The sequence below is a fragment of the Euleptes europaea genome, chromosome 11 (genome assembly GCF_029931775.1).
Source record: "Euleptes europaea isolate rEulEur1 chromosome 11, rEulEur1.hap1, whole genome shotgun sequence".
Taxonomy (NCBI): Eukaryota; Metazoa; Chordata; class Lepidosauria; order Squamata; family Sphaerodactylidae; genus Euleptes; species Euleptes europaea.
In genome coordinates, this window is record NC_079322.1 from 10,981,526 (window position 1) to 11,009,119 (window position 27,594).

Sequence of the window (27,594 nt, forward strand, 5' to 3'; positions counted from 1 at the left end):
TTTGGACGCTTTTCTCCTTGTGTTTTTGGCGGACAAGGGAAATAAAGCGCCGGCGGCTTTCCACCTCTTCGGCTAATAGAATCCAATCCTCAAGGGTGTCGGGATCACCCCGCATATACGACCAGTTCAGAATGTCAGGGTGTAAGGCTTCCCTGAAATGGTGAATTAGGGTGGCTTCGGGCCAGCCCACAATTCTGCTTGCTAGTCTCTGAAATTCATCGGCAAACTCTCGAACTGGAGTAGAGCCCTGTCTTAGTTGTAGAAGCTCCGCTTTGGCTCGTTCCCCCAGAAAGGGGTCCTCAAACCTCCTCCGTAAGGCAGTCATGAAATTGTTGAGGGAACGGATAGAGCGGGATCGGGTGTCGAACTGGAGGACCATCCAGTCGGCTGCTTTACCTGTCAAAAGGGAAGCCACATAGCGAACCCGGCTGTCCTCTGTAGGGAAGAACTGTCCTTGTTCTCGCATATAGCTGTCTACCTGATGCAAGAAACAGGGCAGGGTTTCGAGAGATCCATCGTAAGTAGTTTTCAACTTGAGTTGTTTCCAAGGACCGGGCATGGGTTGGCCCGGTTGCACGGGTGCCCTGGGTGCAGGTAAAACGGGACCTCCGGGAACTGGGGGTTGAACAGGCACATTAGCGGGTGGCTGGGCTGGCACTCCCTGAACCGGTACTGCGGCCCCCTGTGGAACGGGTTGTGCCGAGGTTGTCAGGGCCTGCTGTAACTGCCTGTTGTCCTGAAGTAAGCGTTCCATTAGCTCCTGGAGTTGATCTACACGGCCAGATAGCTCTCGATTCTGATCTCGTAACAGGTGAACGTTCTCACCCGGGCCACCTGTACGATGAGGTTTGCTTGTCCGAAAACTTGTGGCCCATTGAGAACTGTCCCCATACAAGTCCTCTTCCTCAGACTCCTCGGAGTCTTGGCGTCGTTCCGCGAGGCGGTGTGCACGTTGGGTCGTGCGCGACGGGGCAAATACCGGGGAAAACGACAGACCCAATGGAGGACCGCTCCTTCCGGAGTCTTTGGGGCGGCCACCTGTCCGCGCCCGATCCGCAGCCAACTGCTGTTCTTTATCCCTTGCGGCTTGAGCCTCGGCTTCCGCCTTAGCCGCTTCAGCAGCTTCCCTATCCGCGAGAGCTTGTGCGCTTTCAAGTCTCAGAGCGGCAGCTGCGGTAACGTGCGGTAAAAGTTCCGTTTCCAGGAGCGTGAGTAGGGGGTCGGGCTCCCCACCTAGCAATGGTTGCACTCGGACCGCGACCGCGGGTGCATCGGCCCCGAACGTCGAGGTCAAACGTTGAGCCAAGGTGGCTATCGTGGTATCCTTTGTACAATCCGCAAAGAGGAGGGCCGTCTGGATAGCGACCCTCTTGGCTTCAGCTTGACAGTCAGCTGCATTGGGTACCAAAGAAAAACCTGCCGGTGCGGCTCCCGCCATGATACCTTCCCCCAAGGCGACAGGACGCATTAGAGCCGTGGATGAGAGAGTCTCACGGGCAATAAGCTTATCCAATAAACCGGTTAGTATTTGTAAGTCCTCAGTTGCCAGCCGGGCATCATCCAGCAACTGATCAAAATCCTGGAGGTCTAAACGAGCATTAGTATCCTCCAACGTTAACATCCAGAGAACCCTCACTAGAGATTGCCACTGTGTCTGGACCAGTCCACGCAAGCGGCAAACCTCTGAATTAGTCCTAAAGAGTTCAGCTACTATGTCCCGTAGAAGGGTAGGATCCTCTGATGAGGACTCCAGGGTTCCAAGAAGCAGTAGTCACGGTTCACTCGGAGAGCGCCCTCTTAGCTCCCATCCGAGTGGCAGGCGAACCCTCCAGGGCTCCAGCCTGACTAAAGAATTGATGAAGAAGAGTGGACGATAGCTGTCATAATGTGAGCTCTTGACCCATCGAACCAGAAATCACCACAGAGACAATCAGATTCCAAGCAGATGGCTTTACTGGTCAAATAGGCAATACAGTGCATTGAAGGCAAGATGACAGCTATGGTTTGTCTTGCCCGTTATTTGGAAATATAAGGCAGAGAAACGGCGGGAGATTACAAAGCATAAACAGAGCATTATTTCCCAGGAGTGGCGTTCCCAGGCTTTGGTATGTGTAGCCATCCTTGAAGTCTGGACGGTTCAGCAGAGAAACGAAAGGAAACATCTAAACCGAGATAACAGCCTGACAGGTTCCCAAACTGTGCTCCGTGGAACACTTGGTGCTCCACGAAACATCTCCTAGTGTTCCGTGAAGAGATTAGAAAGAAAAATACTACTGTCATTCAGTTTAGTATATAGGTGCTAGGTGAAAATTAGTGCTCCGTGATGAATTTCTCTCCTGAAAAGTGCTCCATGACTCAAAAAATTTGGGAAGTGTATCTAATACTGTGTGGCTAAAAGGCATAATGACAGTAAAAATCAGCTCATCACAGGCGTTGGACTTCCTTGGTGGTCTCCCATCCAAGTACTAACCATGGCTGACCCTGCTTAGCTTCTGAGATCTGACAAGATCAGGCTAGCCTGGGCTATTCAGGTCAGGGCAGGTTGGGCATAACCCTCTGATATTAGACACTGCTGTAGACAAATAAGAATGGCTACTAGGAAATTCACTTTTGAACATGTCATATTTTCATAGGAGGATAACCTGATCCCTGCTAATGTGGAAGAGGGAACAGAACAGGCACTGGGGACTTAGGGTGGGCTAGAAATCGAATAAGTATTGTTATTATAGATTAATATTTTCCCAACAGAGAGATTTGCATGAGCTTCATTTGCAAAATGTTAGTACATTTAGGATTAACTCTGTAAACAGAACACGACTGAAGGCCAAGTCGTACCTTAGAGTTGATGGGGTTGGGGGACATGTTGCCCCCATGAGGACTTCGGGTCATGCAGATGCTACTTCAGTATGCATAAGCAAAGCTGCAAGGCAGGGGTCCCCAATCTTTTTGAGCCTGAGGGCACCTTTGGAATTTTTGAAACAGTATGGTGGGCACACCAAAAAATGGCTGCTGTGGTGGCAGCTGCAGCCAAAGCAATGTTTTTTAGTATCTGCACAGCCAATGAAATCAGAAGCCATGCTGAGCAAAAGCTTCACCTGGCCCCACCCATTTTCTAGAAGCTCTTGGTGGTCACCAGGAAAGGTGACAGCTGGCGCCATGGTGGTGACAGGTACCACTAAAGGGGACTCCTACTGTAAGAAGCACCTCCAAACTCTAAGAGCAAATGTAACCCTATCAAGAAATGGAAGAATACCACTTTCATGGTCTGAATGTGAACACTTTAATATCACACTCTCATCTACCCACAGCACCCCATCTTGCTTGGGTGAAGCTTAAATCCATTAGTCCTCATCCTTTCTTTTTTCCTATTCCAGTATTTAAAAAATTCTGTTTCCGCACTGTATATATTTAACTCTCCCCCCTGTAAATACTCTATGACAAACATCCCAACTCCTGATTTCCCATTCTTCTCTATGATAATTTTGCCAGAATATGTTTAGTGTTCTGTCTTAACGTGGAGCTGTAGGATAGTGACTAAACAATGGAGAGCTATAAATGGGGGATTCCTTGGTTTGAATCTCATCTCGGCCTTCTACTTGCCGGGCTGTTGTCAGCAAGTGCCTTCATCGGGCCCTCCGTATGCAATATGTGGATGCTGTTGATTGTGCATGAAACTGTTTGCATATTCCAAAACGTTCTGCCATTGGTAGAAAGAGTTGTTGAGTCACAATCAACTCGTGGGGCATTCCAGGCTAGAAATGAGCAGAGGGGTTTCCTGTTGCCTTCTTCCTCTGCATGGCAACCCTGGTCTTCCTGGGTGGTCTCTCATCCAAGCACTAACCAGGATCGAGCCTGCTTACCTTTTGAGATCTGACGAGCCCAAGCTAAGCCGGGCTGTTTGGGCTGCTGTTGGGAGGGATAGAAAGTGGTTAAATTTTAAATATAAATAAAATGATATAAACTATTCCCGTAAGGCCTGGAGATCTGTGGCTAAGAGTGTGACCTAGGAAGTCCTGTTTTAGCTGCGGCCTCACCAGGAGACCTGCGGCAAGCTGTTCTCACTCGGGTCCAGCAATTGTCTTGTGTGGATGCTACTGGCTTGTAATAGCAGGCGATCTCCAGCTAGACCCTGGAGGTTGGCAACGCTAGTGGTTAGCGTGCTGGTCTAGGATCTGGGAAACCCAGGTTTGCGTCCTAACTTGGTCATGGAAGCTTGCTGGGTGACCTTGGGCCAGTCACACACTTGCAGCCTAACCTGCCTCGCAGGGTTGTTGAGGCTAAAACGCAGGGAGGGAGGATGGCATAAGCCACTTTGGGTCCCCCTTGGGAAGGAAGGTGAGGTGCAAATGAAGTAAATAAATAAGAATGCGCGCCTGGGTTCCCTTCTGGAGGAAACCCAGTGCTCCTGAGGTATCCTGTACTATGGGAAAGTCAAAGCTCAGCTACTGCTAGGGTTGCCAGCCTCCAGGTGGTAAGCACAGAGTATGGCTGAAGAAATTTACAACCGCTATATCAGTGGTTCCCAACCTTTTTTTGACCAGGGACCACTAGGACTTTTTTGTTCGGTGCAGGGACCCCAAGGTTCAAAATAAAAATTCTGAGAATTTGAAAATAAACTTTAATCATAACTGTTAGTTAAACATTAAACTTAGAATATTTGAATATATATTTTATAATAGATAACTTTTAATGGAAAATATTAATTTATTATGGGTGTATAACTGTTTCGCGGACCTTAATTTAGTTCTCGCGGACCCCTGGGGGTCCACGGACCCCTGGTTGGGAACCAGTGCGCTATATGGAACAAATTGTATTAAGGTGCATAAAGTGACTATAAATAATTACATATATACCTTTTGGACTGTTTAGTTATATTGTATATATGTAATTATTTATGTATAGTCACTTTATGCACCTTCATACACTTCGTTCCATATAGCAGTTGTAAGTTTCTTCAGCCGTGCTCTGTGCTTACTTATTTCCTAACCTTCGGCAACAGTACAGGGGTGTTTCTTTGGGTTGCTCCGCCTCCAGGTGGGGGGCTGGAGACCTCCCGCTAGTGCAACTGCTCTCCCGGCGGCGGAGACCGGTTCCCCAGGAGAGAAGGGCCGCTTGGGCCATTGGACTCTACGGCGTTGAAGTCCCTCCCCCCAAACCCCGCCCTCCTCAGGCTCCGCCCCAAAAATCTCCGGGCGTTTCCCCACCCGTAGAGTTTCCCCCGTGGGGCTCTCGTGTGCAGCCGGCGCGTTGCACGGGGCGGGGGCGGGGGGGAGAGCAGGGATTCGCCCCGCCCCCTGCCTGCCCCGCCCCCTGCCTGCTCCGCCCCGCCCCCTGCCTGCCCCGCCCCGCCCGGCGAGAGCGGCCTCGTCCCCGCGGTCCAGAGGAGCCATTGGCTGGACGCGCCGAGCTCGAGTCCCCAGCCCCGCCCCGCCCGGCTGCAGCCTTAACCCTTCCCTCGCCGGCCCCTGCGCGTGTGTGCCAGCATACACGTACATAGCCAGGGAGCGAGGGAGGGGGGGGATGCGTGGAGTTACGTGGCGGCCGCCCTTGAGGTTGGGTCAAGCCCCCAGCCCCACACTTGCTTCGGCTCCCAGCTTGCTTAAACCGCCCCCCCCCGCTTGGAATGAGACCTCCTCGCCCTTCAAAAGCCAGCATAAGGGGGAGAGGGGAGGGAGCATGAGCCTGCCGGGGGGAAGGGGCTGCACGCGCACACACACACACACGCAGCTTCAGAGAAGTTGCAGGGCTGCAGTTGCGGTGGGCTGGCCCCAGCTCTTGCTCCTGGACTGGGGGGAGGGGGAGATTTGTCAGAGGCACCGGACAGTCCAAGGTGTGGGGCTGGGGGGGGGTGGATCCTCCCTTTGCAACTTTCCAAGCCTGGAGAGCGCGGCGTTTGTGTGTGTGTGTGTGTGTGTGTGAGAAAAACACGTGGGTGGGCATAAAGCACCTTTTTTGGGAGAGGGGGGGGAGTCCTTCCTGGGGGGCATCATTGGGAAGTCTGGGAGTTTGTGTGGGAAACGATTACATCAGTCGCAGGGAGGGCCAGGATTGGTCCGCACAGTGTGGTTTGATTCACCAGCTGAAAGATGGTGTGTGTGTGTGTGTGTGTGTAACCCTTTGAGCGAAGCGACTCTTGGCGGAGTTGCCTGCCTTCTCCCCCACACCCACCCCGGAAAAGAGGGCGCGCACAATACGCAGAGCACCTAGAAGGGGGGCGGGGGGGGGAGCAAGCGGGTCTGCAGCTGGAGTGGTGAAGGATCGCAGGAGGCAGAGAAGAAACCCCCGGTGGCGAGAGAGGGGCGCTCGCTTCCCCCCCCCCCATGCCTTCTTGCGCTTCCGATTGCTGCCTCTTCCGCGCAGCGGAGGTAAGACCCCTTCTCCCCCACCCTCCTCCAGCTGACCTCCTCCTCCTCCTCCTCCAGCTGAAATGATCATGCAGGGAAGCAGAAGGAGCCCTTTTGGGCAGGGGGTTCAACCTGGAGGCCGGGCCCTTCCTCCTGCGGGGAGCCATGCAGGGTGAACGCTGTTTGAAGAGGGGTCATGCTCTGAAGGGGGAACCCCCGTTTGATTTGGTGGTCCTGGTGACCCTAAGCCCCTTTCCTTTCTATGTGGAGCATACCTTATAGGGAAGGGGGGAGGGAGGAATAATTCTAGCAATTGATCTTTTGGTTTTTTTAAAAAAACTGAGTGTTAACTCTCGAAAGTTAAACAGTGAAAAGTTACAATGAAACAGCCATGTTTCCCCCTCCCCTAAGATTTTGAGCTCAGTGAAACAATTTAGGGCGAAAACGCACGGTCGCTTGAGCCTCCTTTCTTCCCTGTTCCAGCCAGGATCCAGCCAGGATCGAACGCACGGACGTTCTTCGAACGTTCGAAGAACGTTCGTGCGTTCGATCCTGGCTGGAACGTTCGAAGAACGTCCGTGCGTTCGATCCTGGCTGGAACGTTCGAAGAACGTCCGTGCGTTCGATCCTGGCTGGACAGGGAAGAAAGGAGGCTCAAGCACCCGTGCGTTTTCGCCCTTAGAAGAAGGCTTCAAACTGGAGACTGTGGGGTTAATTCTGTTCCCCCCCACCCACCCACTGTTTCTGAAGCACTAATGCAAGGCATCCTTCCTTTCCAAACAGCTACTGGGGGAATTTTTTGCCTTGGTTAATTCTGTTGCGTGGAAGTCCGGTATTCCCTGAGGGATGGGAAAGAGCTGTAATCTTTGTAAGATTGCTGTGTGCGGTAAATCTGGGGATCCTAGAGGCATCCTGTGTAGAAAGCTGTGCGTGGTGTGATCTCCTAGGAGTACAGGATATAGTCGTGGGCCCAAAATGCGTCTTCTGAGGAACCTCTGATTTGTAGTTGAATAAAAGCAACTTTCTAGCCTTGCAAAGCAAGTTTCTGTCACGTCTAGCTACCAAGAGACGTTTGAAGGTCTGTGGGGAAATGCTTGCTGAAATCACAGAAGCCAGAAAAACTGCTGGATACAGTTCTGAGTGGGTGGGGGTGGGGTGTCCAGGACCTAAAAGTGCTCCATTTCCCCTTCCTGTGATTTGCAAAACCAGAATGAGTTATGCAAAATAAATTACTCAAACTGGCTCAATTTGCATGGTTTAGATAGGCTTTTTGGTGCAAAATTTGAAATGCCTGTCTGCATAGCACGCACACAGCCCAGACTATGTGTAGTCACTGTCCAGTTTCTTGTTTTTTTGTTTGTTTTGGACTACCAGGCTGCTGTTTAGTAAAGTGTATCCCCCCTTTTTTTTTGTATTGCAGGATGTAAAAGTCTTTAGTGAAGATGGGACATGCAAAGTGGTCGAGATCCTAGCGGATATGACAGCCAGGGACCTCTGCCAGTTGCTGGTTTACAAAAGTCATTGTGTGGATGATAACAGCTGGACTCTAGTGGAGCATCATCCTCTTCTAGGATTAGGTAGGGTGTCCTGGATGGAATTCCCTTTTAAATACGAGCCTTGGATATGTCTTCAATGAGTCCAATCCTTCCAGATGACTTATTGCAAACATAGATGTATGTGACAAAATTAACTGAAATAATTCCATGTGGCAATTCCAGTGCTGTGCATTTGAGCTGTTCTTAAGTAGGTGGGCAAGGGTATGTTGGATTTAATGTCTATGGAATAGTGGCTGGGAAACGGGATTGACATTCACACATCAGTCCTGGCAATCTCATGAATGTCCAAAATGTTTATTCTCCTTTTTATTTGTTTTTTAACATAAAATACTGTATGCTGCTGATCTCATTTAATATTAGAATGCGGGGTCATCTGCTGAAGGTGGAGGGTGAGAGATTCAAAACAGATAAAAAGAAGTGTTGCTTCACACAACACATAGTTAAATTGTGGAACTCCCTGCCCCAGGATGTGGTGATGGCTGCCAACCTGGAAGGCTTTAAGAAGGGAGTGGACATGTTCATGGAGGAGAGGGCTATCCATGGTTACTAGTCAAAATGAATGCTAGTCAAGATGCATACCTATTCTTTCTGGTATCAGAGGAGCATGCCTATTATATTGGGCTCTGTGGAACACGGGCAGGATAATGCTGCTGCAGTAGTCTTGTTTGTGGGCTTCCAAGAGGCACCTGGTTGACCAGTGTGTGAACAGACTGCTGGACTTGACGGACCTTGGTCTGATCCAGCAGGACTTATATTCTTAGGGGACAAAATTGACTGCTCTATCTTTGAAGTTGGGGGTGGGGGCTTGTGCAATTCAATGGAGATGCCCAACACTCGTTAAAAGCTTCAGGGTGTCTGCTAACCTGCATGCAAATTCTGTTAGCACTAACGGCTGTGCTTGTGCCTGTGTCTATTGTGAGAACCGTTTGCACCAACTAAGTTGGACTCCCAGCAGAGAGCTGGGTTTCCTGGTCTTCCACTGAGATCTGGATGGTGGAGGGCATTGCATTGTTACAGACACCTCTGAAAAATTCTGGCACAGAGTGGAAGAGAGACACTTCCTTGCGCTTGGCTTCAGGGAAGCGAGAGCTGCAGTGCCCCTTTCTTGGTGCATCATGGGAAGCTTTTGCACAAACCTGGAGGCACCTTCTTTTTCATAGGCAGCAGTTCTTCCACCTGCTTGGAAATTAAGGTGCCATGGTTACAGTTGGCAAGAGGGAGAACTAAGGAAAATTAAATGACATATGGGCTCGGTTTAATTGCTCATCTGAAAGATTCTGATGCTTCTTCATGTGTGTGTCTCCTGTACTTTCTTTCAGATATCTTAGTGGTGGATTGTGCTGTGCAATCTCAGCCTCTTTATTCCCAAAATAATTTTATGGGTTACAGAATAAGGCCTCTGGGTAACAAGGCGCCCATACATTTTAACGGTGAATTTGATTTGGATGGATGCAGCTTAAAAAGGAGTAAAAACTACGATTAGGCAAGGGGGAAGAAAAAGAGGAAGGCAGGTCATTAGCTGAACTCATTAGACTTTTGTGGCAGGGCTCTATAAAGCTGTTCTAGAGGACCTTTCAGGTGCAGGGCTTTCACCAAAGAGTGGCCCCCTTTCCTGCATGTGGTGCTTTCTTAAACGAATAACAGGATTAAGCAGAGATGCTTATTGCACATTCATGCAGGTAGAAGATTTTCAGAGTTGGAAATCTACTGCAGAATCAATGAAAGGCAGGAATTTTTATGCAGACACGAAGGCCGTGTTCAGAAAGTGGACGGGGCTAGGTGGGCCTTTTGATTGGCTGTGCATCCTGTTAAATAGAGCTGCTGCCTACCATGTTGAAGAGTTAGTTTTATTTGTATAGGTAGTTGACTCCACCTCCTTCGGTGGCCATTTTGTCGTTGTGCCCAACTCCCTGTGTTGGAATTTGAAGGTGTCCGCAGGTTCAAAAAGGTTGGGGACTTCTGACCTGGGATATTGGTAGACTCACACACTTTCATTCTTGTATAACTCCCATTCCCTTCTCATTTGGCGGGTGGTGAAAGAAGAAGAAGAGTTGGTTTTTATATGCCAACTTTCTCTACCACTTAAGGAAGAATCTAACCGCTCTTAAGGAAGAGTTCACCGCTCCAAACCACCGCTTCTAACCACTACACCACACTGGCACACATTTTTAAAGGGGCTGTCTTACGTTGAAGGCCGTCTTCCACCCTGGTATAGTGGTTAAGAGCGGTGGCTCTAATCTGGAGAACAGGGTTTGATTCCTCACTCCTCCACAATCTGGTGAACTGGTTGGTTTCTCCTACACTTGAAGGCTGCTGGGTGACCTGGGGCCAGTCACAGTTCTTGCTGAACTCTCTCAGCCCCACCTACCTCACAAGGTGTCTGTTGTGGGGAGAGGAAGGGAAGGTTATTGTGAGCTGGTTTGAGACTCCTTAAAAGATAGAGAAAACCAGGGTATAAAAACCAACTCTTCTTCTTTCAAGTAAATATGGGTATAGACAGACAACCTTTATTCAGCTTAAAACCAGCAAAGTTACAAAAAGTCCCTGTAAATATGGGTATAATATTTTAATGTCACCTTTCCACCCTTCTTAGGGCCCCAAGGCAGCAAATAATCAATGACATTAAAACAAGCTTTAAAATATACACAATTAAACAGAACACATAAAGGGTCAGTGAGGAAACACCAAAGAAAACAGGAAAGTCTTCACCTGTTGGCACAAGACAATTAGAGGGCTAACAGACAAATCATCTTGGAGAAGGAAATCTTTGGTGCCATCACTGCGAAGGCCTTCTTTTGGGTTGCCACCTGTCCTAGCATCAGATGGCAGGGGCACCCAAAGCAAGGCCCCCCAAAGGTTACCGTAATGGTCAGATAGGCTTGTGTGGGAGTAGGAGGTCCTTACGGTATGGTAGCCCTAGCCTGTATAGTGTCAACACCAGCACCATGAACTGAGCCTGGAAGCAAATTGGGAGCCAACACAGATAGAATAAGATGGAAGTGATATGGTTTCTACTACTCACTTCAGCTCGCATCCTGGCTGCAGCACTCTGCGCCAATTGTAGCTTGCAGTCTTTCTGTGTAGCATGGCCATATCCATTAGTCAACTAATTTTAAAATCTGTGTTAGGTTTCTCCCCCCACCCCGGCTTTACTGATAGTCAGTTTAAGATTCTTCATCCTCTTTCCATAGGCCCTTTCCCATCCAAGATTACCAAGGTATTGTGTGTCAACAGAGGCTTTTCTCCTTTGTACCTGGCATCCTTCTCCTGCCAGATTCATTCAGTGATGCCACAATTCAGTGTCTGTGACATCACAGTAGCTTCCATGGTGACTACCGTAATTGTGCTGTCAAACTTCACTGTGTGACATCTCTGAATGAATCGGGCAGGAGGCTGATTATGAAATCAAAAGCTTCTGTTTACCCACAAAAAACTTGGTAATTAACAGTGATGGGAAAGGGGCAATATACTTATCAGTCAGTGTTTTATTTCAGCCGCGTTTTACGTCTAATGAAAATGCATTCTGATGGCAAAAATCAAGCATATTCACGATTCGAATTTGGGTCCCAGTGGAGCCTTTTCAAAGGAAGAATGATATGTTTTTGTGTTAAAGGCATAATAATAACGCACTATAAAAATAGTTAAAGGATTCAAGTCATATACGTTCTTGTGATCCTTACAAGAACCTTGTAATATTACCCACATATTGCTGTCGGTAGGCTGAGGTAGACACACAGCTTTGCCTTGGGCTCGTTAGCTGAGGGCCTTAAACAAGCAAGTTTGGATTTAGGAGCTTCTTGCTCCCATGGTTCATGATTCTTGACCACTATTTGACATAGCTTCACACGGGTAACAAAAGAGTTCAGCAAATAAGAGTGTAAGTAGTAATTAGGAGAGCATCTTGACATCTCCTTTATTTTTTGTGTGTATGGTATTTGTGAACATTTCAGGATGCTTGCCGTGATTCTTTTTCACCTTGAGGCATATCTGTCCATGGCCGGAAGAGGTGGGCCTTGAATTCAGAACTTTTCATTTTCACATCTGACGGCGCAGTCTGAAGCGAGTTATATAAGCCTGCTGAAGTCTTTGGTCTTGGAAGGGTGTAATTCTGTTTAGGATTTCACTATGACCCTTAGACATGTCTTGGGCTCACCGGCTGCTGGTTGTAGGGATGCCAGCCTCTAGGTAGTACCTGGGGATCTCCCAGAATTACAGCTTATCTCCAGACTACAGAGATCTGTTCCCCTGGAGAAAATGGAGTCTTTGGAGGGTGGCATTGTTCCCCACTGAGGTCCCTGTCCTCCCCAGGCCCCTTCCCCAAATCTCCAGGAGTTTCTTAACCTGGATCTGGCAACCCTCCCCTCCCCCATCCCCCGTCGGTGGCCAGGGAGGACCTGGCAACCCTGTCTGGCAGGTCAGAGATGCATCTAACTGTTCCCAGGTTATACAGATGCACATTTGGCAAGGCTGACTTCCGGCATGTTGGAAATATCTGGGTCGTGTGTGGCATGAAAAGTAAAAGACCTAGTTAAACAGGCACAAAACCATGTTCAGGAAAAGAAATTGTGTGTTACATAGCAAAGTAATGTGTGAAGAAGCTCTCTGTGTTAAGAGTATATTTAAGAATATGTATATATTGTAAAAAGTAGCCCTATCAAAATTCCAATGTTGGTGCAGCCCCCTGTTGAGTGGCTGTTTGTTGGCAATTTTGCTGTGTATCACATGAAATATCCTCAAGTATTACCCCCCAAATGCTTGTTGTTACCATTGGATTAAACATGAAGTCCTCCTATTTTGCACAGTCTTTTTATTATAGTATGTAGCTGTTTGAAAGTCTGTATGTGTGTTATAGTTACTGTGTTCCATATGCTTCCTAGTGCTGTGGTGTTTTTTTAAAGGTTTATTATCTGGAAATATTATACCGTTTCCTGTACTGTGGTAGTGGAAAGTGTCATCAAGTCGCAGCCAACTTACGGCAACTCCTCCTGGTATTTTCAAGGCAGGAGACAAGCACAAGTGGTTTGCCATTGCCTGCATAGCAACCCTGGACTTCCTTGGTGGTCTCTCATCCAAGTACTAACCAGGGCCGATCCTGCTTCGCTTCTGAGATCTGATAAGATCAGGCTAGCCTGGGACATCCAGGTTGGGGTATAACCTGTACAGGAGGCTATATTTCCTGTACTGTTTAGAAGTAGAAGTCTTTGCCAATGTGCAGGGAAGAAGCATGTCCAGGTGTTCCTATGACAACTGCACCACACCAGAGTCAAGTAATTATTGCAACATACTTCATATTTTTTCCCAGCATGTGCTTCTGCTTATGGCTTCCATACTTTGAGAAGTTGAGCAGACCTTTGCCCATGGCTCTTTCTCTCAGCTTCCTATTTTCAGAAGCCAGCAAGCAAGCAAAACATGTATTGGAACAAGGGCTCAGGAGAGGAACTCGGGGTAGCCCTGCCAGCAATTATCCCAAGTGCATGAACATCCCACAAGTCTCCTCTCGCAACTCATACAGTGGTCTGCACCATGTGGTTGGTCTCCTTCCATCCATCCATGTAATGCTGGAGCTCATAGCTTCAACTCCCCCCAGCACATAATTCCCACTGGGGTTGCCATCCTGCAGTCTCTGCTGTTTTCTTCCAAAGTGCAGATGAGGAATCGGCTCCCTAGGGAGGTGGTGAGCTCCCGCTCACTGGCAGTCTTTAAGCGGCAGCTGGACAAACACTTGTCAGGGATGCTCTAGGCTGATCCTGCATTGAGGAGCGGGTTGGACTAGATGGCCTGTATGGCCCCTTCCAACTCTGATTCTATGAATCGCTTGCCTGAATGTTCTCCATACAAAAAACTTAGAAAAGTGGCATGAGCAGTGGGCATGGCTCTGGCAGTGCTTTCCTCCCCCACATCTAATTTTCTACGTGGGTGGAATTTCTTTGCATGGAAAGAGTACCCAACTGTGTGAGCACTTCCAGTATGAAGTATAGCCCTCTACGATCTCCATGAGAACCAGGGCCTACACCCAGATCCTCCCTTCATTCACATTGCTCTCTGATCTCCTCCCTGTTCGCTGTGTCATCTATCTGCTCACCATGGGTGGTATCCATTTACCCATTCACCCACCCCTACCTAGTCAGATGCCCACTGTAGCTCACAGCAGCTCCAAATTCAATGTGGAACACCCATCACACTGGGCCCCGTCTACCATTACGGGATGCTTCCTGCCATTTTGAAGCTTTCCACAAGCCTCAGGAGCCTTCCTTTGGTGGAAGAGCCATTTACATTGGAGGAAGGCTTCAAACTTTTCTAAGTGGAGTAGTAGGATACATACCGGCGCACACCCTCCCCCACCCCCGTCTTTTGCTGCTGCTGGTAGAGGGGCCAGCCATACCTAGCAAACAGGTCGTGCAGACATCAACGGATTTCTCAAATCAAACTAGAAAGCAAGTATTGTGTGCTTCTCTGTTTCTTTCCCTGGGCTCACTTGCACACTCTGCATGTTAATCTCAAAGCGGTCTCTCACTGGTGGTAGCCCAGCCAGTAGGCCGGCACCTCCTCTTAAAAGAACTGCATGGGCCAATTTCTTTTTCCTCTTTTGAACCTCAGCATAGCAAAAAGCTTCAACACTCATCCAGCACCTTTAGGAAAGCAAACTTCTCAATATATTATAGAATGATTCATTTTATTAACATATTTTAAATAACTGTAGAAAATATAGGAAGCATTGTTTTGTAGGGACGAATAGAAATAATTATGGGCTTCAAAGAAATAATTGAATTAGGTCATATGTATCACTCATTGGTTTAACTGTTTTTTATATGATTTATCAGATAAGCAGTGAAGATGTTTTCAAATGTGGCATGATTTCTAAAGCATCGTAATGTCTCTTTTATGTTATGTTAATATTCTAAACAAGCTTAAAGCATTAAGTTTTAATCATGGTTTTGGTGTGAATTTATTAAGAATTATCATGAGTAGTAATAATCCCAGTTCCTATCTTTATTATACTTTCTTATCTATTGTAATTTTTCTGTATTTATATGTACAATAAATAAATAAATATAACCATAAAAAACTCATCCAGCACCCACGATTCCAACTGAGTTTAACCCTCCAAATAATATATGACTATAGAGTTTCACCCTATCAAGAAGCTGACCTTCACTTGTTTTGTGATGAGCCCCATTACAAGTGACCAAGCTGCTGGTAACTGATTGAACCCCTTTATTTATTATATTATTATTATACTACATTTATACCCTGCCTGCCCTTGATGGCCCAGGTTAGACTGATCTCGTCATATCTCGGAAACTAAGCAGGCTCAGCGCTGGTTAGTACTTTAATGGGAGACCCCCAAGGAAGTACAGGGTTGCCATGCAGAGGCAGGCAATGGCAAGCCCCCTCTGAACGTCTCTTGCCCTGAAGACCCTATGGGGTCATCAAAAGTCAGCAGTGACTTGATGGCACTTTTCACCACATACCCTGCCTCTCTCTCCAATGGGAGTTCAAAGGATCTTACAGTATTCTTTCCTCCTCCATTTTACCCCTCAACAACCCTGCGAGGTAGGTTGTGTGACTAGCACACGGTCATCCTGTGAACTTCCATGGCAGAATAGGGATCCAGACCCTTGTCTCCAAGATCCTAGTCTGACATTCCAACCACCACACCACCCTGGCTCTCATCTGTGGGCATTTTGGGAGGAAAGGAAAGAGGACTGGCCTGGTCAGTATAAATAGTCGTTCCAGCTGTAACTGAAAATAAGGCAATGCTGCTAGGGGCTGTGGAGAAGCAGCTCTCTCTTACCGGACTTGGCTCAGACTTGGAGCCAGCGTGGTGTAGTGGTTAGGAGCGGTGGACTCATCTGGTGAACTGGGTTGGTTTCCCCACTTCTCCACATGAAGCCAGCTGGGTGACCTTGGGCCAGTCACAATTCTCTCTGAATTCTCTCAGCCTCACCCACTTCACAAGGTGTCTGTTGTGGGGAGAGGAAGGGAAGGAGATTGTAAGCCGGCTTGATTCTCCTTAAAAGGTAGAGAAAGTCGGCATATAAAAACCAACTCTTCTTCTCATAAGCAAAGGCCATGTTCCTGAAACTTGCAGCCAACTCTGCAATTTTTCTTACAGTGGGATCCTACACACTGTACTTCTACTTACATAATACCATTTACTGGTTGTTAACATGTCATGTTTAATATGCCTGCTTAGTTCAGATTTCTGCAATCCCAGTCCTATTACATCACTTGTTAGATGTCTCATCCTATAGATTGCATTGATTGACCCTGTTTAATCCACCTTGAGTCTGAGTGAGAAAGGTGGACTAAAAGTAACAAGAATAAATAACTCCTAAGCAGAGTTAAACCCTTCTAAGTCGGTTGAAATAAATGGTTTTAAAAGGGTGTAACTCTGCTTAAGTCTTTAGAAGTCTTAGAAAATACTCTTCTAATCACTTCGCTCCACTTCAACATCTCCCACACGCACAATGATACTTCCTCAACTCTTGTCATTTGAGTTGTGTTGGTATGGAATGAATGGAGAACTGGACAGGTTAAGGGTAGTAGTAGAAGAAGAGTTAGTTTTTATATGCTGATTTTTTTCTACCTTTTTAAGAAGAATCAAACCAGCTTATATTCTCTTTCCCTTCCTCTCCCCACAACAGATGCCTTGTGAGGTAGGTGGGGCTGAGAGAGTTTGGTGGAAAGCCAAAGGTCACCCAGCTGGGTTCATGCGGAGAAGTGGGGAAACCAACCCGGTTCACCAGATTTGAGTCTGCCGCTCATGTGGAGGAGTGGGGAATCAAACCTGGTTCTCCAGATTAGAGTCCACCACTCTTAACCACTACACCACACTGGCTGTCATTGCCAGAGGTTGTAGTGATTAAACAGAGACAACAGCTGGAATAGAAGAGAGTGCTTGCATGACGGTAAGTGTATCCTGGCTAGCTCACATAGCTCAAACAAGAACATTAAATTGGATAAAATTATTTGTTTATTCCTTTTACCGCAATGAAATCTGGGAGATCCTGCCGCCGCTGCCAAATTGCATGTAGGCAGGTAATTGTGGATTTCGCTAGTTATCTCAAGCTTCAAAACCATCAGTGTTAATGCAGTTTGCTTTTATAGGACCATCTGTGGAGATTATCTGAAAGATGGAGTGGGAAAATAAATCCCCTAAATGCATCCCCCCCACACACACACATTATACACTGGTTGCCAAAGTGGATGTTGGCCATTAAATTTCTGTTGCTTGCCTCCAGTTCTGTTTGGCCACATCTCTTCTCATATATTGTGGTAAAAAATGGTAAAGGTCCCCTGTGCAAGCACCGGGTCATTCTTGACCCATGGGGTGATGTCACATCCCAACCTTTTCTAGGCAGACTTTGTTTATGGGGTGGTTTGCCTTCCCCAGTCAACTTCCCTGTACCCCTGGCAAGCTGGGTACTCATTTTACCGACCTCGGAAGGATGGAAGGCTGAACCAACCTTGAGCCGGCTACCTGAAACCAACTTCCGTCGGGATCGAACTCAGGTTGTGAACAGAGCTTTGGACTGCAATACTGCAGCTTACCACTCTGCGCCACGGGGCTCCTATATTGTGGTAGGAATGCTTATATTCTTATGGAGTTAAGGCAGATTCATGGAGGACAAAGAATATCAACAGTTGTGAGAGATGACCAGCTGGAGACTCACAAGTACATGCAGGGGGATCTCATTTTTCCCTCTCCCCACTATTTTCTCTTTCCCTTCCCTGAAAGCTCCTATAGCCTCTCTCCTCATCCTGCTTCTTTCTGACCTTCCCACACACCATCGAACCTACCTTTGTCTACCCTCTTGTTTTCAGCTTCTTCTCCCTCCCTCCCTTGGCAGCCTCTTCCTGGGGAAACTCTGCACGGTTCTGGTAACTGGGCTGGGCCATACTAGTGGCAGAGAGGGGATTCAAACCTAGATCTCCCAAAACCTAGTCTGAAATACTAACTACTACACGACAGTGGCTTTCATGGGGTGGCTGCTGTTGGATAGACAGTAGCAGCAGCTGGGCCTGGGTGAGTCATGGAACTTGCGTGGAATCAAGTTGCTGGCCCCGGCCCCAGTGAGTCCTCAAAGGCCAAAATAGCCCTGGAAAGGGCTCTGCCCCCTCCCTCTTATTGACAGAAACCAAGGCTTGAAGTAGGGCAGCCAACCAGGTCGGGCCTGGAGTTCTCCCAGAATTACAACTGATCTCCAGACCACAGAGATTAGTTCCACTAGAGGAAATTGCAGCTTTGACAGGTAGATTGAATGGCATCACATCCAGGCTGAGCTCTCTCCCCTCCCCAAGTATCATCCCCAAATCTCCAGGAACTTCCCAAGCCACTTTTGGCAACCCTAGCTTGAAGGCTGGCAATACTGTGGTGGTTGCCTAGCAAAAGCTACAGAGTACATTTTTCTTTAAAGCTACAGCTGCTGCTTTTAAAACCCCAGTATATTTTTAAGATTTCAGATTTTTCTGTAAACCTGGGATTCTCTTCAGATTAGAAGAAATATATTGTCTGTTCATGGTTCCAGTATCTGTACTTAAGTATCCACAGATTTGGCCACAGTGAGAATTCGATATATTGGTGATGTCTAAAAATAATATCTATGCTTATTTATTTATATTCCGATTTGTAACCAACCCTCAGGGTGGCTAACATCCAATAATATTCAATATACTAAAAATCATACATACTTTAAAATTTGTTTTAAAATTCCAACTAAAAACTATAAAATAATTAAACTATAGGACAAGTAAAACAGATGGCACCCATCGTAAAAGCATAAGGCTGTAGTGGCCTGAAGAAGCAGTTGTGTGTGTGTGTGTGTGTAAAATGCCGTCAAGTTGCAGCCAACTTATGGCGACCCCTTTTGGGGTTTTCATGGCAAGAGACTAACAGAGGTGGTTTGCCAGTGCCTTCCTCTGCACAGCAACCCTGGTCTTCCTTGGTGGTCTCCCATCCAAATACTAACCAGGGCTGACCCTGCTTAGCTTCTGAGATCTGATGAGATCAGGCTAGCCTGGGCCATCCAGGTCAGGGAAGAAGCAGTTAGAGCCCCTAAATATAAATGTAAATATAAATTAATAACAGCATAAAAACAGGAGGTAGGGAGGCCAGCTCTGATGATAAACCATTGCTGTCAACTATAGGTCTGGTGGAATGTCTCCATTTTACAGGCCCTGCGGAAATGTTTAAGATCCCGCAGGGGCCCTGTGGGTTCCACCAGGCTGGGACCAGGCCAGAGAAAGCCCTGGCCCTAGTTGAGGACAGCAGGGTACTCTTTCCTAGTAGTATGCCTCTGAATGCCCCATGATGAACTGGGGAGAGCTGTTTTCCTTTATACCGTACAGATAGGCTTCCTTAGAGGTGTTTGGTCACTGCTAGAATCAGGATGTTAGGCTATAAAAACCGTGGTGTGATCCAACAGCATTTTTCTGATGTTCTCACAAGTTCCAAAGCTAAAGCTTGCTGAAGATACCAGGTACATAATCTAAAGCTGTTCTTTTTGCATAATTGTATCGTGTCTTTCAAGGTCAGTAACTCCAGAGGGACTGTTCACAAATGCTTGCACAGAAGTTAACACACACACACACAAAATTTTTTTGTCTACTTACATCTGACTATGAGCACCAAGTTCACTGAAAGGTTTTGAGCTAGAGGTGTTGCGAATTCCATAGTGCAGGATCTGCAACGAGGCATTCACGCAAGCAAGATGGTGCTTGCCATCAGCAATCGGAACTTGCGAGCTTAAAGCAGTCCTATGAAAGTGAACAAAACGTTTGAAAGCCTCAAAATGTAGCAGAAGTGGAACAGTTTCTTAAGCCAGTCTCCTCAGATTTTATTTATTTAATTCATTCATTTATAGTCAGCCTTTCTCCCCAGTGGGGTCCCAGAGCAGTTTACATCATTCTCCTCTCCTCCATTTTATCCTCACAATAACCCTGTGAAGTAGGTTAGGCCCAGAGTGTGTGACTGGCCCAAGGTCACCCAGCGAACTTCCGTGTCACAACTGGGATTCAAACCTGGGGTCTCCCAGATACTAATCCAGTGCTTTTAACCACTACACCATGCTGGCTCTCAAATGGGGGTCTGATGGACATCTCGGCGAATCTCTCCTCCACCCACAACAACCTCCTTGAGAGGCATGTTTTAATGAGAGTGACCAGCCCAGGGTCTCCCAGTAAGCTTTGTGACAAAATGGGGGTGTGAACACATAGACTTTAAAAGGAGGTTGGACTAATTCATGAAGAAGAAGAAGAGTTGGTTTTTATATGTTGACTTTCTCTACCACTTAAGGAAGAATCAAACCGGCTTACAATCTCCTTCCCTTCCCCTCCCCACAACAGACACCTTGTGAGGTAGGTGGGCTGAGAGAGCTGTGACTAGCCCAAGATCACTCAGCTGGCCTCATGTGGAGGAGTGGGGAAACAAATCCAGTTCACCAGATTAGCCTCCGCCGCCCCAAACCACCGCTCTTAACCACTATACCACACTGGCTGGGATAAGGCTGTCAACCACTGTTGTCTACGACAGCTTGTCTAAACGAAATCTCCAAGGCTCAGAGGCCACTGTGGGAGGGCAGGCAGCAGTGGTGGAAGGCTGGGGCCCCTGTGCCTTACTTGTGGTCTCCTTGGAGTCATCTGCTGTGGGAAATGAATGGGATGGACTCTTAATCTGCTCCACCAGGGCTGCTGTCATCTGCAGTGGGACTGCAAGGCTTTGTGAGCTCCAAGCCCGGGAGCCCAGCTGCTCTCCAAGGTTGTGTTATTTAGAAGGTTGTTATGACTGCTTGTTCTCCGTTAGTGTGATAACTGTAATCTATCATGGGAACCAGGCTTGGCTTGGTATCCAACTCTGCCTTTGGTTTTCTGTATATGTTCCATCCTGCTCGTTTCCCCCCCCCCCCATTAGAGTCCTCGTACCTTTCCCTGTAAGTTCCTGCTACTCATCTGATGCTCCCAAATAAACCAGCTTCTTAGAATACCCTGTCTGGACAGTTGGTGTTTGGGATTCAACAGGTGAACTCAGACCTTACATTAGGACTCTAATCCCACCTTTATTCTCATTTTGTTTCTTTTCTTTGTTTTGGATTTTGGGGGAAATGAGGCTGAAGCCTCTTCCCTAAGTTCTGCATGGCGGCAGTGGCTGAGTTCACCCTCTCCCTTGGAAGGAGGGATGACGGGTCGTCCCAGGAAGGGAGACCCGGGACAGTTACAGCCAGAGAAGTGCTTCGCCAACTCCTCCGAGAGGAGGTGAGGATACAGACCCTGCGCGCCCGAGAGGAGGCTGCAGGAAGGGACTTCCAGCGATCCATCCTGGAGGGAGAGTCCTTGCGTTGGGCTGTGAGCTTGGGAGAGGCCACGGATGTGGAGGTGGATCCTAGGCGACATTGAAGCCTAGACAGGAGTTCCCGAACCCCGCAGTGGAAGGAATCTTGCCGGCAACACAGCGCAGAGAGATTGAGGGACAGTAGGGACAGACTGTTGGATCGGTAGCGCCGCGTGAGTGAGAATGCAGCCAGGGGTAACGAATCCCTCCTGGAGGGCCCCGATCCCGTACCCTTATCCCTCATGGGGGAACGAGTGGAGATGGCAGGTCCTACTCAACCCCGTTTTCGCCAAGAGATGGATCGATCATTTGCTGAAGCGGTCGATGCCCGGGCCACCGAGCTGGAGGCGCTGGCGGACGTGCAGGCATCCGGAGCGCAGCCCAACAGTCCGGCAACGCCTGACATGGGTGAAGGGGGCTGGACGATACCCTCAATTTTAGACCTTCCGGGCAGGGAGGCCACAGGCGAAGTCCAACGTCTACAGACTCAACACCAGGCGTTGCAGGAGCACATGGCTCGGATGCAGAATCAAATGGATTTAATGTGGCAGGACTTAGGCGAGATGCAGCAGGTGCAAACTCTTGCACCAGCCCCGCTGCCGCCTGGACAACCAGGTCAGCCAGGAGAGCTACTCCAACCATCGTCAGGAGGGTCGCAGCGGACCTCTGCTCCGCTCCCCCTAGCTCCACAGCCAGGATTACCCCAGCCAGAGGGGCTCCGGACGGGAGCATCAGGACTACCTGGAACACCCCAGCCGGCACCGGGATTACCTGGGGCGCCAGGACAACCGGGGGTGCCACCGCCTGGTGGTTTGGCGCCACGGCAACCAAGGGGGTCGCAGCCCAGAGCGGGGGGACCCGCTCCGCTGCCCAGAGGCGTTGGGGCAATGCCTGCAGCGCCGGGACTACCAGGAGCGTACATGCAACTGTGGGCACAGCCCTTACCTCCACCGTTTGCCCTGCCAATGACTTATGATGGCTCTGATGAAACTCTTCCCTGCTTTTTGCATCAAGTGGACATACCTTCCCCACAGAAGACAGTCGGGTTAGGTTTGTCTCGTCCCTCTTGGAAGGCGCGGCGGCGGACCCGACCCGTTCAGACCGTAAATTACTTTATGTGGGCGCTAAGAAGACGCTTCGAAGACCCTTTCCGAAGTGAAAAAGCTAAGGCTGCCAATCTTCAACTGCGCCAAGGTACTAAGTCAGTCAGAGAGTATGCCAGCGAGTTCCAACGGCTCGCTAGTAGAATTGTGGACTGGAGCGAAGCCTCCCGGGTACAGAACTTCCGAGAAGGATTGCATCCTGAAGTGCTGTACTGGGCTTATATGCAGAGGGATCCACCTACACTTGAAGACTGGATTCTGCTCACGGAAGAAGTGGAATGCCTGCGGCAAAATCTCTCCCTGTCCAGACAGAGAGCTGTCCAGACAGAGAGCCATGGAGGATGGCTCCCGTGACTGACCGAGGCCAATGGATCCATTTTGCCGCAGACTGCCTGGTGCAATCCGAACGGTCAAACTCGAGTCCCCACCAGGAGAGTCCGGAACGCAAGGGAGGAAGCTGCCGTCGGAAAACCGTCAGTGGATGCAAGGTTCCTGCGACATCTCCTGCCATGGATCTCGCTGTCTCATCATTTGACCCCTCCGGGTCTTGGATTATAAATGCTGCCGTCCCAGACAAGAATTCCTCGGACAAAGAGGAAACCCAAAAGGTTTCGGCCCTGAACCTGGTCCCAACGGGTGACCAGTCAACTGAATGACCACCGCAGACCCTTGTGCCCATACAAACAAAACCTCCATTAATGGTAAGAGATGTGGAGGACACAATGTATTTGGACTTAGTTGACTCTGGGTGCCCCCGTACTTTAATTAATGAGGACAGCTTCAAGGCTTTGAAAGTGAAAGCCGTCACCCTACCCCAACCCATTCAATTCACCCAGATGGATGGTAGTGGCTTTAAGGGGGGGCAGTTGACCAACGGACAAACGGAGTCGCCATGAAAGTGGGGGATCACTGGGAGCAAATACACTTTACCATTGTACCATAAATAACCATGCCACCCAAATCTATTATCAAAACCTTCTAAATCCAGTAAGCGTGTATTCTTTAATTGTATCCAATCCTTTAGCCATACCAAAGCCGATGCTTCCGCATATAGTTTAAAGTTTGGAAGAGCAAATCCTCCTCTCTCTTTAGAGTCAACCAAATACTTATAGGCAATTCCAGATTTTTTCCCTTGCCAAATAAAGTTCAATAAGTCCTTCCTCCAAACATCAAAGTATTTTGTTTGTGTTACTATTGGTAAATTCTGAAACAAAAACAACAGTCTTGGCAGAATATTCATTTGCACTACTGAAATGCGGCCCAAAAATGAGATGGCTTTATTGGACCATGATATCATATCTTGTTTAATTGATTCCCATAGTTTAACGTAATTGTTAACTAGCAAGTCTTTACTTTTATTTGTAATCCAAATACCTAAGTACTTTATTTTGTTTGTTTTCTCCCATCTTGTAATACTTATAAAGTCTTTTTGTTCTTCTTTAGAAAGATTCTTAAACAATATCTGAGTCTTGTCTTGATTAATCCTAAATCCTGAGACTTCTCCATATTGTTTCAATTTATCCAACAGGGTATCTATAGATTGATTTGGGTCTTCCAGAATGAGTAATAAGTCATCTGCAAAAGCTAGAGAAAAATACTATTTCTTGATTCTAGTGAAACCGCATTGCAAAGAAAAGGATTGAGCCTAGACTCTCCTTCTGTGTGTGTGTGTGTGAGAGAGAGAGAGAGAGAGAGAGAGAGAGAGAAGTGTTGAGAGCATTCAAACTTGTCGTTGCCTACCTGCAACTTTGAGCGCTATTTTTTGGGGGGGAAAGTTTTACAAATGGTACAACTTGAGTGGTATAAACTGATCTTTTTTCATAGCTGTCTGCACTTCCTTTAGGGATGCAAAACCTAAACCACAGCTGATCTCCTCAATCCCCATGTACTTTAGGGTCTAAGCTCTCCACCTATATAATTATTGTTGAATTATGAAAACATGTATAAGGGCAACAGAGGACTGAACTGAATGTTTCATAAGCGGTTTATGAATAGAGGTTTTCAGACTGTGTGCTGGGGAACTTTGTAGTTCCTTAGAAAGGATTCCTCAAGGAGAAAATAATGCGTAAGGTTCGCAGAAGGGCAGCTTGCTAGTTGTTACCGATCATTTTCTGCAAGACACAGATTATGGGGGTGTTGAGGGTGCTCTGGAGCACTCTCAGATCCTACGCCAATCCGGGGAAGCCCAAAGGAGTTGGCGAGCACCCCAGGCGATCTAAGCGTAGCACACAATCCTCTGCAAAATGCAAGGACTCCAAACCAATGTCTGGAGTTCCGAGATGGGCAATATAGAATGTGGTCTCTGAAAGTAGCCCTGTTTTTTTTTTTAAAAAAAAAACAACAATAATCTTTTGTCTCTTCTTTACAGAGCGGTGCATAGAGGATCATGAACTTGTTGTTCAAGTTGAATCCATGATGGGAAGCGAAAGTAAATTTTTGTTCAGGAAGAATTATGCAAAATATGAATTTTTTAAAAATCCTGTGGTGAGTATTGCATTCTTGTGTTTCCTCATGTAGAGTCACTGTACAGATTTGGGCGGGGAGGTGTTGGGACCACAGTTTTAGAGTTCACACACAATTAACATCCCCCTTCCTTTAAAGAATCAAATTTATATCAACCCTAACTTAATGTGGTGCTCCTGCTTCCCCGGGTCCAGGGCCAGTCCTACCTAGGCCTCAGAAAGGTAGGCAAAGGAGGTCGCTCCACCTTGTTTGTTTCTTCCCCAGGCAGCAGCTCACTCAGTCTAGAGCAGTGATGGCGAACCTTTTAGAGACCGAGTGCCCAAACTGCAACCCAAAACCCACTTATTTATCGCCAAGTGCCAACATGTCTTTGAACAGCTGGGCACTAGGTCTCTAAAAGTCACCCAGCTGGGCGGCGGGGAGTCAGGGAAGGGGGGGCTTTGCCCCCGCAGGCCAGCTGGGTGGCGGGGAGTCGCGGAAGGGGGGGCTTTGAAGCGGTCCGCGTGCCCACAGAGATGGCTCCGCGTGCCAAGTCCGACGCACGTGCCATAGGTTCGCCAACACGGGTCTAGAGCTATAAGGAATCCTATTTCACTATTTACAGAAGATAGATTCCCACAACCGCTATTTCTCCTTTTTATGAGGAATTTTTATTGTCCTCAACTGTTGCTGAGATTCATGAAGATACCGTACTGTATGAAGATACCCTACTGTATCTTTGTATATGGTGATAGCACAGTATACTCTCTGCATCCAGGAGAGCCCAGGTTCGATCACTGGCATCTCCAGTTACAAGGATCTCGCAAAGTCTGGAAGAGTCCTCTCTCTGTTTTTGACCTTGGATAGCAGCTGTGGGTCGCAATACATAATATGGGGCAAGATGAAACAATTGTCGGACTTGAGAGCTTGGTGTGAACTGGGCTTGTTTAACCTACTCCTCCAAAGCAAGTTGTATGGCCTTGTGTGGCAGGTGGTTGTAAAACCCAGTGGAATCTTCTTTGGCTTACTTGTTCACCCAGGTTAAACTCTGTAGAAGGGCAGGGGTCTTCCTTCTTTAGCTTGTCCAAAAAGCAGGCCAGTCAGTTATTGGGAAGTGAATAATTCAGAAGAGAACTGTGATACCTCTAGTCATATATTGCTAGTTCTTGCAGGCTGCTGAAGTCTGTATTGTGGCAGTTAAGCCTGTATGTAGCAGTTAAGAGTCAGCGTGGTGTAGTGGTTAAGATCAGTGGACTCTTATCTGGAGAACCGGGTTTGATTCCCCACTCCTCCACATGAACGGCAGAGGCTAATCTGGTGAACTGGGCTTGTTTCCCCAGTCCTGCTGCCTTCCCTCCCACAGTGGCCTCTGAGCCTTGGAGATTTCGTTTAGACAAGCTGTCATAGACAACAGTGGTTGACAGCCTTATCCCAGCCAGTGTGGTATAGTGGTTAAGAACGGTGGTTTGGGGCGTCGGAGGCTAATCTGGTGAACTGGATTTGTTTCCCCACTCCTCCACATGAGGCCAGCTGGGTGACCTTGGGCTAGTCACAGCTCTCTCAGCCCCACCCACCTCACAGGTGTCTGTTGTGGAGAGGGGAAGGGAAGGAGATTGTAAGCCGGTTTGATACTTCCTTAAGTGGTAGAGGAAGTTGGCATATAAAAACCAACTCCTCCTCTTCCTCTTCCTTGTCAGTGGCAAAGGTAGGAGAGAGTCGTACATGAGTTGTTCAAATCTGTTTTCACTTCTACCCTTTCCCAGTAGCTTAAAAACATAAGTGCAGACATGTACAAATTAATATGTTGAGAGTTCCTTAGGATGTGTCTGGGACCAGAGTCAACCCTGCATGGGATACCTTTGGGTGCGCTATGAACTGATAGCGCCGGGTGCCTGGTGCAAGCATCATTTGGGCCGGGTGCAAACATCATTTGTTCTCGCTCTGGAGGAGGAGGTCATCTGCAAGATGGGTGTTTCCGATTCCCCTTGCTCTGGGAGGCAGGAACAAATTTTGACTTCCTGTCCCCTGGGGGAAACGCCCCCCCCTTTCCAGTTCTTTCCTGCCTCGCGACGGGAGAGCAGTTGTTCTGTGCAGCTCTCTGCATTCTTAGTTAGAAAGAACTTCTTTGTTTCTCTATTTCTACCATTTTACCATTCTTATCACTTTACTGTTAACTAAATCTATTGCCTGTCTTCCTACTTAGCCTTCTCTGTCTCTCATTACTTTTCACTGATTTAGGCTGTCTAGTCATCAAAACAAAATGGCAGATAGCCGACCCGATCAGTAGCTCAGGAAGACTTGGACCCAAGTCTGCTTGCCCCAGCTTCGCAAGCCCAAGAACAGCCCCCTGGCAGCCACCTTGGTGGCTCTAAGGGGAAGGGCAAGAAGAAGAGAGATGCTTCCTCTAAGAGGAAGAGAGTCGATTCTGATGACTCCAAGGGCGGCAAAAAAGCCGCGCCTCCTGCTCCCTGCATCTCTTGCCCATTCCGTCTTATCCTCGGATGGGGAACCGGAGCCCGTGGTGGCTCCTGTGGCTTCCCAGCCTCTAGTGACCGTTACGGAGACCACAACGGCCAGTAAGGCGCAAACTCCCTCCTCGGAGGGTAACACGCTCACTTCCTTAACTTCCTTAGAAGCGGCGGGATTTCTTTCCCTTAAAGCCGAGCTTTCTGCCCTCATTAAAGACGCCTTTGTTGAAGGCATTAGGGCAGTGCAGGTTTCTTCCCCGCCCCCTTCCTCTCGTGGCTCTCAGTCTGAGCCTTCTATTAGCGATCCAGGGGAAGGGACTAGTTCCCAACCGCCCCAAAGGATCCAAAGGC

The 27,594-nt window shown here is 48.0% G+C and overlaps 1 protein-coding gene across 1 annotated transcript in view; it reads left to right on the forward strand.

The window, feature by feature from the left end:
• GRB10 (growth factor receptor bound protein 10) overlaps positions 1-27,594 on the forward strand; it is a 203,816-nt gene that overhangs the window by 149,500 nt on the left and 26,722 nt on the right. Inside the window, exons 6-7 of the mRNA XM_056857419.1 lie at positions 7,765-7,921; positions 24,702-24,817. Of these exons, the coding sequence (XP_056713397.1) occupies positions 7,765-7,921; positions 24,702-24,817 (273 nt within the window). The remainder of the gene's footprint in view (positions 1-7,764; positions 7,922-24,701; positions 24,818-27,594) is intronic.